At 53.8% G+C, this 12,941-nt stretch overlaps 2 protein-coding genes across 2 annotated transcripts; one reads left to right on the plus strand and one right to left on the minus strand.

Moving 5' to 3' along the window:
• Positions 1-127: 127 nt before the first annotated feature.
• Positions 128-7,752, minus strand: LRR1 (leucine rich repeat protein 1). Its single transcript, XM_083839200.1, has 4 exons — positions 7,506-7,752; positions 7,308-7,406; positions 2,925-3,652; positions 128-559 (listed from the first exon to the last, which is right to left on the minus strand). The coding sequence occupies exons 1-4, from the start codon at positions 7,683-7,685 to the stop codon at positions 298-300; spliced, it is 1,269 nt and encodes a 422-aa protein (XP_083695326.1). The 5' UTR covers positions 7,686-7,752; the 3' UTR covers positions 128-297.
• A 649-nt stretch (positions 7,753-8,401) lies between these two features.
• RPS29 (ribosomal protein S29) lies at positions 8,402-9,760 on the plus strand. Its single transcript, XM_083839209.1, has 3 exons — positions 8,402-9,328; positions 9,457-9,556; positions 9,636-9,760. The coding sequence occupies exons 1-3, from the start codon at positions 9,267-9,269 to the stop codon at positions 9,642-9,644; spliced, it is 171 nt and encodes a 56-aa protein (XP_083695335.1). The 5' UTR covers positions 8,402-9,266; the 3' UTR covers positions 9,645-9,760.
• The last annotated feature ends 3,181 nt before the right edge of the window (positions 9,761-12,941 follow it).

Genomic DNA, 12,941 nt, shown 5'->3' on the forward strand with positions numbered 1-12,941 from the left:
TCCTGGGGCCGGTGGGGACGTCGAGGAGCGGCCCCGGGACGCGCCGGTCCTGGGCAACCCCGGTCCTAGGACGCCCCCAGGTCCCCCCCCCCCCGGCCAAAGCACAAGGACGCGGACACCGGGAGGGTTGAAGCCGAGCACCTTTTTATTCCAAGCACAGAAATCCCGGCGGCGGACGGGCAGCGCTCCCTCCCCGCCAGGCCGGCACCTGCGGGCTGCAGCCGCTGCTCCGCGGCACCGAAGCGGGCGGGAGGCGAGCACCGGGTCCCCGCCGCACGGGGCAGAGCCCCCGCCCCGTCAGTAGTCGCAGCTGCCCTGCAGGTACACGTCGTCCAGGAACTCGGAATAGCAGTCTAGGGAGCAGAAGTAGCAGACGATGGGCGCTTCCGTGCCTCCCATGTTGTCCACCAGGACCACGGTGTGAGCTACGTGGTGCAGGTTCATGGTCACCGTGATCTGGACGAAGCTGCTCAGGCAGGCGGCCCCGCACTGGCACGTCTTAGCCACCTCCAGGTCTTCGCAGAGGTGAGAGGGAAGGAGGTGGCAACCGTAAGGGAGTCTGTTGGGCGAGAGGAGTAAGAAGTGAATTCACTGCACAGTTAACCGCCTCGGACAGTGACACGCGCCGTACGCGGCAGTCAGAAAAACCTTTCCCACATCTAAAACGGGCAACCACCCCTGGGTACTGTGGATCTGACCTCCAGAAAACGCTCCAACAAGAGCAGGGAATTCCCACAGGTCACAGCAGCCCGCGTGGCAGTGCCACGGAATTGGACAGAAAGAGGGAATTAAAAAGAGGATTGAGAAAAGAACGGGTGAGCACTTGCCCTTCCCGCGCGTTAGCCGGGAAGACCACCACGCTCAGCCCTGGTCTGCCCAGGCACCGCGATTTACTCGCCGCTCCGACACGGAGAAGCGGCAGCGGCACAAGCACCGTGTGCACACAGAGAGCCTTTGTGCAGCAGCATCGCACCGCCGACGATGAATTCGGGTTCTCCCGTGTACTGCTCTTTTCCTCCATCATGTCAGTGGCATTCGATGACAAGAACAGGAATCACTTCTGTTTAAATCCGCAGCCGAGTGGCAGGGTTTGGGGTACAGCGCGAGGAATTTCCCCGCAGTGCTTTGTTACCTGCCAGCTGTGGAAACCACCGGTGCCCAGCCGTCACTCGCGACTCGCGGAATAGGAGTGACTCACACCCAGGCTACACCTACACGTCCCCAATACCTTCTCCATGCCATCACTCACATAGCTGAGGCTCCTGTGGTTCTGTTTTTGGCACCATCTCAATTTCAGCACTTCCTGTCTTCTGGTCGGGACGTACGTAACCCCAGCTCTGGCGCTTGCTCAGAATGCCACTACGAGGATTGATGTCCAAGCGTTCGCTTTCGTGTCTTCCCTCAGTTTTCTTCCCTTCGCAAGGTTTTTACAGCCTATCGTCACTCCCATTTCTTGTTCTTTGTTAACGGCAGACAAGGTCTGGGGTGTCTGTGTGTGTGTGTGCGTGTGTAATCCCTCACGCCCAGCAAATCCACGACAGCTAAGAACCCCCTGGAGCGAGTACCCCAAACCACCCTCCTGACCCCAAGCGCTACTCTGCGGGGATGCCTGGAAGTCTCGGTGTCAGCGGGTGGCTGCAGCGCCAGGCCTGCTCTGACCAGCGCCGTCACCTGAGGACCACGGGCCCATGGGCACGGGGAGCCCCTCGTCCTACCGAGACTCCTGGAGCAGAAAGCAGAAACTGCAAAACCCCTGCAGTTTATATAAGGAAGCGTGGAGTTTGCACCCTTACCACCACCAAGGTCAGGGGTGGGTGAGATTTGCGCCTGAGCGCTTGGTTGCTCAGCTCGTTTCCAGGGCGTGCCCTGCATGCCTGTGGACACCTTTAGCACTGACCTGTGAGCAATTAACCCGGGATTATGGGGCACTCCCCATCCCCAAGGCAGGCATTGGCAAGGAACGCAGTTATGAGGACTTCCCGGCTGTCTCTCACCACCTTTCCGTACCCGTGACTCTCTTCCGTCTTCTTGCTCCCTTTTCCACCCAGAAAAACAAGGTGGGAGTAGCACCAGATGCTACCGGAAGAATCACAGGCAGAGGCACGTGGGCAGAGCGGTGCGAGGAGAGAGGAGAAAACCCTGTCACAGGCAGCAGCCTGGCGAGGATGATGCTGACCTGGTGTTAAAGAGTTTTAAAACTACCTCCCAGCTGGGCTTCTCTGCCTAAGACAGAACGTCCTCGCTCCGGCGCCGACGGGAACGAACAGCTCGAGGAAAGCGAAGGCAGGAGGAGGCCCAGCGGTTGAGCAGCCGTCCTGCAGCACCTTGCTAACACCTCTCAGCTCCTGCCGGGTGCCGTTCGAAGCAGTTGGATCCACGTCTGTAGCCCCACGGTGCGTAGTGGAGGGCAGCTCTTGCCAGCACTGATCTCACACGGGAAGGGGCAGCTACAGGCTCACGGACCTCCCACGGGGCTCTAGTGCACTTTGGTGTCGGCACAAGGTGAAGGGCAACTGTGTTTGAGAGCACTTTCCAAGCTAGAGCCCAACACAAAACACGATCCGTGCCACAAAACCCACTGTACTGTGAGCTCCTAACTCTAAAGAGCTGGAAGCGGTTCAGGCTTACAGGGCTGATTCTCTTTTCCCATGGTTGGACAAGAATATTCCCTTACAGTGCTTCCACTTCGGGGATAAAAAACATTTCATCTACAGCTTTCCCCACATGCTTCCACGTCACCACTTTACTACAGGAACCTGTGTTACCCTGTATAATAACGGGATTAAACTGCAAGTGGGATTCAGCGCAGCTCTAACTTCATGAAGAGCAATTGCCACTAACAGGAAAAAACAAATCAGGGAAATTTAGACTTGACAGCTTTGAGACAGAGTAGGCGAAACGCGTGCCCACCATGCTACTCTTACCTGTAATTTACGGTAGCTCTCGCAGCACACTCTAATAAAGTCAATGGTATTTTCAGCTGTATGTTGGGAACCAGAGGATTAGGCTGTTCAAAAGGATTCCCAAAGAGATCCAAGTTCTCAAGACAGAGTTTCCTAAAATCACTGGGCAAGAAAGGAAGTTTGTTTCGAGCTGCCGACAGAAAGCGCAGATGATCTAACTGGCCGATCTTGAATGGCAACCTGATCAGCTCATTGTCATCCAGCTTCAAATTAACAAGTTCTCGCAGCTGGCAGAACTGAATGGGAAGCGCTTTAATTTTGTTTTGGCTGAGGTCCAAGAACTGGAGAGATTTCTGAAGGGTGGAGTTGCACAGGGCGCTGCTGAAGGACTCCAGGTGATTGTCGTGCAAATTGAGCTCCTGAAGGAAGACCAGGTCACCGATGGTAGCGGGCAGCTGCTTAATGTGGTTATGACTCAGGTCGAGTTTTCGGAGCTTCTTCAAGCAAAGCACACGCGTGTCGATCCGAGCAAGCTTGCAGTACGAGGCCTGGAGATGTTCGAGGGAATAAGGGAAGTTCTTGGTGAGCGGGTAGTCCCTTTTGGAAGTTATGATCATTTTTGTTTTAGGCTTTTCAACTTCTGAAGTCTTCGCTGGTACCAGAGCTGAGAGCGGGAGAGCGCTGATGTTGGTCCCTTGGTGAGCCAGTCTCACAGCTGAAAGGAAATTCTTTAAATTGCTGGCATTTGCCTACAGAAAAACACAAGCGTGGAATCACAAGTTTATTATTCTTGCACTTATCTGTACTACAACTTTCTGAACTATTTTGTGCACGTATCAGGAGACACTAACTCAGCAGGGCAGCGAAACTGGAGAGGGAAACAATTCAGGCTCGTTCGGTTCATGCGCTGTTTGCGGTATTTAAGAACAAACAGCACGCAGTCTGAACGAGAAGTTACGACCTCCCTGAATAATCCAGATCGAACAAACCGTGGTGTCACTCCGAAAAGGAACAAAGCACAGACCTCGCAGCTGAATGCAAAGTACAGAAAAAGAGCCTGGCGCGCTGCGATGTTCCTAGCCTGCACCGTGACCAAAGGGCAGTTAATGAAAACACAGAGGCAAAGCAGGGACCTAAAGTCTGACGCATTTACTTCTGAAAGCTGCTAAGGGTGGAAGCTGAGGTTGAATTTGACGTAAAGCAAGGTGGAAAGCTTCAAGGCAGGTTCAGCGAGTGCTTCTGGCCACAGGCAGCACTGCTTGGCTGTGCCAGCATCAAACGAGAGGATAATTATTCGCAGCCCTTCTTGCAAATAAGAGAGCAGCTTTGCTTTAGGTGGGATACTATAAAATGCCGGTAAGGGGACCCAGTCAAATTAATGCGGTATCAGATAAGGGCCATTTTAAACAGACCAGCAAAGCTGTGATCCATTTGTTGTGCTGACACTGACTTTTAGGAACGCTCGGTGAACAAACATTTCTAAGCTCTCTAGCAAGCCTCTTCTCAAGCCAGCACGCAGCTGACAGGCATTAAGCTACACAGGAAATTCTGAAATAAAAAAAAATGATGCACATGTGCAGCCCCAGTTCATCTCATTCACTGCAGGGAAGAACAAACGTGCGAGTTTGGGCGCAGCACTGAGAGTTCAGAGGTTTGCGCTCCCTCCGCTCCCAGCTGCAACTTGCTCGTGCCTTGGGACCCCACTTGTGCACCTGAAGCCTGCTCCCTCCACACCGAATTCCTCAGGGTGCGGCACAACAGAGCGACGATCCCGGAGACTTCTAGATGTTCATGCGATACAAATAAAGGCAAAAAAAGGTCAAACGCATTTGACTGCATTGCTACCCTAATTACCGGTCTTCTCAATTTTCCCATGCACATGTGTTCTCTTAACTCCTGGTGTGAAATCCTCCAGGGATGGGGAAATTGCACAGCAAAAGCCTTTGTTATCCAGGAGTGCTGACTGTACCGTTAATGTGACTTGAACATAAGAGTAGTTTGTGTTCCAGATCCTTAAAACAAATTTCCGCTGTAATACCTACATAAAGGTAATGTATCTGTAAACCTGTAAGAATATGTTGAGAAAAATTCTAAGACAAATATGTGAAAAAAACCGAAGAATTAGCTGGAAGCACTCAGGAAGCAATTTTCCGCCACAAGTCTGAACTCTTGACCACGGAAAAGACAGAAAAATAAATTAATTTGCTCTGCCTTACAAGTCCAGAGTTAAACGAAAGATGACGAGGCGATCTGAGATTACACAGATTTCAGACCTTGCATGCAGTGCAGCAGGCACAGGCCTGCTGAAGGGAAAAATAAACAAACAAACAAACCAACGAAGCACAGCGACTTTAGTATTTTTGCTCCAGGGTTAAACGCTCCAGACTGCTGTTTCTCAACTTAGTTTTTGATGGGGCTGAACACAGCAAATCACACCACCTGGCAGAGCACAAAGAGTGCGGGTTACGCTGTAGTTGTATGCAGTCAGCACAGTCGTACCTGGAAATATCTTGTTCTACAAAGCTTTTGTCTGTCCTGAGAGTTCAGAAGCCTTTCTGTAATAAAATTATAAAAGACTAACAGAGATAGAAAATGATAGAAATAGAAAAATAACCAACCATCTTAAATTGGGTTTCCAGATTCAGAGCATTTAAGGAGGGACATACAGAATCACTAGCTTTGGAAGAATTTAGTGTATTTTTTCCTGGAGCTTGACAGTATGGGGGTGAGCCTTGTGTGCAACGTGGGAAGCGAGGATCTAGCTTCCTTGGAGCAGCTGTGATCAGCTTTGTACAAGGTCAAAATTCCAACTCCTGCTTCATTAGATTCTGCAGAGACATTCTTTTCAGCCTAACAACATCATTACCATAAAGAAAACAACGGATTTAGTTCTTAATGAAATTATTCCCTGCAGTGGCACGCAGTTTTCTTACAGGCCCTATAAATGCTCTAAATCAGGTCTTGCAGCACTAAGACACAGGCTTTCTCCTCTCTAGTTTTATACCGCTAGTAGATCCTCTTACACCAGGCCTGCTTTCATACCTTTGTTCTGAGAAACTGTCCAACTTTTCACACTCCAGTAGAAATGCTCAGAGGATGTAAAACAAGAATGTTTTAGATCTAATGCAACGTGCGTGACTTTTTTTTGCTGCACGTTTGCCTCTGGCAAGAAAAAATTAATTTTATTGAATTTAGGTAAGTACTGCTTCTTTTATATTTGACCCTGCAATGTGAACCACTCTCCTCATCAGACTGAGGCCGCTTTCTGTACCACCACGGCCTTCACTCCCACACAAAGTATTTCCAGATTATCACACCACCGTGCCACTAGCTGCAAAATCTCAGGCTACCACTTATATATATACCTACTTATATTCACTCGTTGGTCTTAATTCCAGTAAAACAAGTGTTTTTTCTTTCTTGTCGGGTCATATTTGTTTTCTTTCCAGGAAGCCACAGTCCCAAGCGTGGACTCATTTACCTGGTTTCTCAGGCAGACCTTGCAGCCCGCCCTGAGCTCTGCTCCGCTCTGGCAAGACTGGGGGCAGTGCCTGCTGGAGCTGCAGTTTGGACAGACCCCGTGCCTCTCACCTCAGCCCCTCTGAGAAAACATTTTACTTGGGAGAAAGAAGCTTAATCAGTGATGATTATGGCTGCTCAGTACAACACCATGAAGTTATTGACTGATCTCCTTCAGGTCAAAGAATCACAGCTGAAACAGAAAGTCAGAATGATTTTCCAAGTAATAAATCAATCCTTTTAGCTTTTATTTACACAGCCTAACTCCAAGGTTTTGAAAATCTGTCCTGCTTTCCTTTTCTACAACGAGGCTAATAAAGATTAGTGAAACAGCTACGTAAAACAAACAACAGCATAAATACTAAATGCTAACGTGGTGGTTTTGGGGGGATGGGTTCAGCATCAATAAAAACATGTTTACATCTTCCAGGTGCCCCTTGAACCGGCCGTGGACACGTTGGTGAGTTCTGCTTTCAGCTAGGCACCAAGGCCCGGCGGTGACCGTACTGCTGACCCACCGAATGCGTCCCAGCTTGGGAACGGCAGCGGGCACGCTGCGTGCCCCCAACACGAGCACATTCCCTAGTTTTTAACCAGAAAGACTTGGTCAATTCCCTGCTCCATAGGACCTGCAGCCAGAGCCCAAGAAGCGGGATGAGGCAGGTGAAAAGTTTCTCTCAAAATAAAGGCACGAGAACTAACAGGCATGGGACCTAATGGGAAGAGGGGGCTTTCCTACCCCTCCAGTTTCTCCCACAGGGGCAGAAGGAAGGAGGATCAGGACAGGGCCCAGCAGGGCACAGCTTCCCAGGGCTGGGGGCCCTGCGCTGCCCCTTCTGCCCCAGCCGGGGCCGGGTCCGGGGGCTGTGTCCGTCCCGCACCCACCTTGCTGAGGCAGATATCCACGGCGGGCTCCCGGAGGCGCACGGTGGCCTTGCCCTCCTCCACGAAGCGGGTGAAGAACCGCTCGACGTTCTCCTGCACCTGCGGGGGGACAGCGGGCGCTCAGCGGCGGGACGAGGGAAGGAGGAGGAGGAGGAGGAGGAGGGAAGGGGACCGGGGGAGGGGAACCGAGCCCCGCACCTTGTAGCGAGCGCCGCCCCGGTCCCGCGCCGTGCACACCATGAGGTACACGGAGCCGCCCCGAGCCCCGCCGGGCGGGCGGCCGAGCGACAGCAGCGCCCTGGTGCCGCGGCCGCGGCCCCGCAGCCCGCAGGAGGGCAGGAGCCGGCTGACCACCTCCACCTCGCACTGCAGCCGCATCGCCGCCGTCCTGCCGGCCCTGGGGAGAGCGGGCGGAAAGGCTCCCGGGCGGGAAGGGAAAGGAAAGGAAGGGAGGGACGGGAGGGAGGTGTTACCGGCACGGCGGGGAGCGCAGCGGCGGCACCGGGAGCGGGCGCCGCCTGCGGGTGGCGGCCGGCGCGGCCGGGGAGAGGGGGGACGGGGGGGAGCTGAGGGGACGGCGGTGTGAGGGGACACGGAGGGAGGTGGTGACCTGGCAGGTGTGAGGGGAGATGGGGAACGGAGGACACGGTGGGTGTGAGGGGACGTGGGGGGAGCTGGGGACATGGCAGGTGTGAGGGGACATGGAGGGGACATGGAGGGAACTGAGGGGTGTGAGGGGACACGGGGGAGCTGGGGGCATGGAGGGCGTGATGGGACGTGGATGGAGCAGGGGATGTGGTGGGTGTGAGGGGAGGCAGGGGACTGAGGACATGGCAGGTGTGAGGGGGTGCAGAGGAGCTGGGGGACAGCGGGTGTGAGGGGACATAGAGGGAACTGAGGACATGGGAGTTGTGAGAGGACACGGAGGGAACTGGGGATCTGGCAGGTGTGAGGGGAGGTGGGGAACGGAGGACATGGTGGGTGTGAGGGTATGTGGGGGGAGCTGGGCACACGGTGGGCGTGAGGGGACATGAGGGAGCTGAGGACACGGGAGTGAGGCGACATGCTCCATCGAGCTCTGCCCTGCAGCGACGGCAGTGACCAAACACCACCTCAGTGGAGGGCCAGATAACTTCCTGCGGGCTTCCTCCTCCAACCTGGCTGCCGCCTGCCACCTGCGTTCTAGTGCCGGCTCCGGCTTCCTAAACAACAGGAGACTTGCGATGAATTTCTTCCGAAGAAATGTTTCCCTCAGATTAAACGCTCATTCGCCAGCCGCAGCGCCTCCTCCGGGCGGCGGCGCTGCGGTTGGCGGTGCCATGTCCGTGCACGTCCAGCAGGAGGCGGTGTGGGCGCCGGTGCTCGGGGGGCTTCTGGCAGCTTTCGGGGGGCTCCCGGGGCAAAATATTTGCCTGTGGGGGAGGCAAAAGGGAGCCCGCGTCTCTCTGTGTTGCCCAGGCTACGCTGCAGTGGCTATTCACAGGCGCGATCCCGCTACTGACCGGCACGGGAGTTTTGACCTGCTCCGTTTCCGACCTGGGCCGGTTCACCCCTCCTTAGGCAACCTGGTGTGCCCCGGCTCCCCGGGGCTCACCATATTGATGCCGGCCTTAGCGCGGACGCCCGCTCGGCATAGCGCACTGCAGCCCAGAACTCCTGGGCTCAAGCGATCCGGCGGGCTCAGCCTCCCGAGCAGCTGGGACTACAGGCGTGCGCCACCGCGCCCGGCCACCGCTGCCCTGCGCCGCCGCTACTCCACTCCTGCCTGCCGCTGACGTCACGCCCGGGAGGGGAGGGGGGGAGCGGGGCGCTCTCTGCGCAGGCGCCCGCCGCCATTTCGTGAGGGGGGGGAGTGAGAGGGGGGAGGAGGCGCGGGGCACGCCGGGAGGCGGCGCGGGGTTGATTAGCGCAGGCGCCCGCCGCCATCTTCCTCTGCCAGGCGGGCGCGCAGCGGGCAGCATGGGGCACCAGCAGCTCTACTGGAGCCACCCCAGGAAGTTCGGGCAGGGATCGCGGTCCTGGTCAGAGCGCGTCCGCGGGTGGCTGGGGTCCTCGGGCCCCTGTATCTGCCCCCCTCCTTCCCTTCCTCCCCGCCCTCCGCCGCCATTACGCGCCCTGACTGCTTTCTCGCTCTCTCTTCCCCTCACAGCCGCGTGTGCTCCAACCGCCACGGCCTGATCCGTAAATACGGGCTGAACATGTGCCGGCAGTGCTTCCGCCAGTACGCCAAGGACATCGGCTTCATCAAGGTGAGCGCTGGGGCTGGGCGGAGAGGGGATTGTGTGCCTTTTCCCGCTGATGTCTCACGGCTTTCTTGTCCTCTCGTAGCTGGATTGAGCGCTGGGAGGATGCAGCTGACGCCAGATGCTCCTGTGGCTTACCCGGGCCTCCCTGATCCACCTGCAGCATCTCAGCGCAGCTTTACTCAATAAATGGTCTCCTTGCCCATCTAATGTGTGTGCACTTGATTTCTGTGACAGTTATAATGCCTTGTGTTCTGTTACTGGGTCTCTTCTGGAGGTACTGTACTGGGGACAGGCCTGTATGATCCTGCACTGGTGTCCTGACTTTACCCCCACAAAACCATGCGGTCTCAAGAGTGCTGATGCTCCTGTCTTTGAGCCCGGAGGCAGCAGCCTGCCTGCTCTTAGCTGCTTAGTGACTCCCTCTGCCAACTTACTCTTAAATCCATGTGCTCTTTGGGTAGTGCACCACTGCTTTGGGTTGGTACGTTCTCTTACATGCAGTGGGAACACTTACGTGTACCCCATCTAGGTAATTTAGAAGTGGAGGGGTGTCCTTGAGTCATGTAAATGCTACTGATTGTGCCAAAAATTTATTATCACTGTTCATACACAATGTTTGGTGAGGGTAGGGTTCCCCTCTCTAGAAAAAACTTGCCTCTGCTCAGATTTGCAAGGGGGGCTGTGGTATGGGCCACTTGAAATGACTGGTGAGTGAGTGAATGGTCCAGCAGGCTGCTGGCAGCACCACTGGGGTTCCTGGGGTGACAGGTTGGCATGCTGTGCACCAAGGGCTCATGATTTGGTACTGCAGTGCAGAGCTGTGACTTCCTGCCTGAGTGCCACTATCATAAAAGGTCTAAGGCTTCAGGGTGTGGGAAGCAGCGGGGAATTAACAGTTACCATCAGAACAGCAGCAGAGGGGTAACAGTGGGTAGGTCTTGAGCCAGAAATAGCCTGTGGGCAGGGCAGATACTTGCTGGGCTGAGCATCCTCACACTGAATTAAGGAGCTGAATTAATAGGGGCTTATATATGGTTGGATCCACACATTTTTTGCTTCATCTGGTGTGTTCTGAAGTATCCAGCCACCTGAAGATTCTGATATTGTTGGGCTAAGGAGCACTCAGGCATGTCAGAGGCCTGCAGTTATGCCTTTTATTTACCTTTAAGGGGATTAAAAGCGTCTGTTGGGGCTGTCCTATCCAGGTTGTTTTTTTAACCATTGCTCCTGAAGTTACTTTGCATGAGATTACTGACCAGTCAAGTCTAATTATACCTGAAATGGCAAATGGAGCACTTGCTATTGGGTGCTCTGAATTTAGTTTGGGAATCCTTGCCTTTTTTTTTTTTTTAGTCTAGTGGCTATTAAATGACATGGAACAAAGTAGGGTAGGGTCTGGGGGGGAGTGGGAACAAATTTTAGTGCCGGTGGCTGGAACATCTATTCCATGTGTTAAAGCCTCGCTCCTGAGGTGCACAGGGCAGTGTACCCGGATCCTTATCCTCTGTGAGTACCTCTCGGAGCTGAAGCGTGGCTGCGTCCTGTCACAGCTCCTCTTCAGGTTTCTGCAGTGATGGAAGCACAGAGAAATCTGATAGATGCTGCGGGGATGAGCTCAGCACAGACCTGTCAAGCAAACAGGCATGCCTGGTGTCACAGCTGGTGGCCTTTGGTGAGCTTTAATGTCAAACTTACCACGAGGAACCTGTGGGAAGCTGCGCAGGGATCTCAGGTGTGTTTACAGCAAAAGCTGAAGGGCTGTGGGGGTGAAGCTGCAGGCTGGCACCAGCAGCAGCGTGGAGCTTGTTTACTTTTTTCCTAACTGTCCAGTTAAACTGGCACAGCAGCATGTGCTGCAGTGGTTAGTTGGTGCCAGTGGTTTAGGAATTACCTGAAACTAGTTTGAAACTTGCTTCAATACTTGGCAAGTAACACCAAAAGTGAGTTAAAGCAACCAGCTGGGTTAGCACATTTGTTCCCCAGAAGAAGGTATTGCTATTATCTGAAGAGTTATCTTCATTGCAAGGGGACTAAACCTTCAGTGAATGACAGGAGGAATGGATAGATGAGGGATACTAACCAAGATCAATTAATAGTTAAGGCCTGATAGAAAAATTGAAAGGTAGCTGTAACCATAAGCTGGGAAGGGCTGGGGGGCGCAGGAAGAGTCCTGAGAGCGGTCAAAGTGGAGACCCAGAGATGGGGGAGCCTTGAGGCAGTGTGGGGCAAGAAGAGCGCTGAAATGGGAGCGAGCTGTTCCTTTTTGCAGATCCTACAACACAGGGATGTGGGTCCTGGGTCACCCTGCAGGCTCTGATGGCTCAGCTCTGCTGCTGAAGGCCTGCGTTGGGTGGACAAGGAACAGCCAGAGCGTGCTGCGGGGCTCATCCTGCTCTTTGAGCCAGGAATGATGAAATCCCAGGGTCTTGGCTGGAAACTTCCCAGTGTAAAGCTCAGTTTGTATGCTAAAAAAAGAAGTTCCTCTGGTGATTGATTTTCCAGTTTCAGCTAAGACACAGGTGAATCCTACGGGGTGCATTTGTTTGGCTTCAACGTGGCTCTGATAATCAGAAACCGCTAGCTGTTTTTTTCTAACCAATTACTGAATTTCTTATGTCAAGGGGACTCATTGGAAGGGTAAGTCTTTTGTTAAACGTTATTTTAGCTAATGCTACGATCTTAGATTTGTTCTGTTTCAAGAAAGCAAGAAAACGGCCAGCTTTGCTGCTGTTAGTGGCCTCTGCTCTTGGGCCCCCAGCTGGGAGCTGTGGTGTAAAAGCTGCTTTCTCAGCGGGTTGCTTTGGGCCGACATGGTCCGTTCAAAGCAGTTACCAACCTGACCACGTCCCGGGGCACAAACCCCTCCGCATGGTGATGGAGCAGCACCCTGACACCAAACCTCTGCCAAGGAATGATGTTAAGGAAAATTTACTGACATTGCCAGCCGCTGGGGCTGCGTATCCAGACACATCTCTTCTTACTGTGAAAGATGCTTCTCGTTTTTATTCCGTCATCATGTCATACACACCTGGCATAGTGTAAAATTTCAGTCAAACACGGTATAGGTGAAGATGCAAAATGGTGCCGGCCAAGGTGCAAGTCTGAGAGCTCAGAGCTGCAGAGAGACACTCAAGTCCGTTTGGCAGCTGTGGATCAGCCCCTGTCCCCTGAGCAAAGCTCCCTCCAGGTGCTGAGATGCCCTTGGGCACCTCTTTTCTCTGCCCTGTGTGGGTGGTGGGGCACAGCACTGAGTTATGCCGGGGCTCTGGGCCCGGCAGCCCAGTGCTCAGGGTTAGCTGTGTGATGGAAAATTGTAATAAAAACGCTCTGTACCAAATAGCTAAGGAATCCAATTGAAAAGGAGCTTCCTACGTGAAAACAAAAGTGA

Source organism: Anser anser, assembly GCF_964211835.1.
Source record: "Anser anser genome assembly, chromosome: 5".
In the NCBI taxonomy this organism is placed as follows: Eukaryota; Metazoa; Chordata; class Aves; order Anseriformes; family Anatidae; genus Anser; species Anser anser.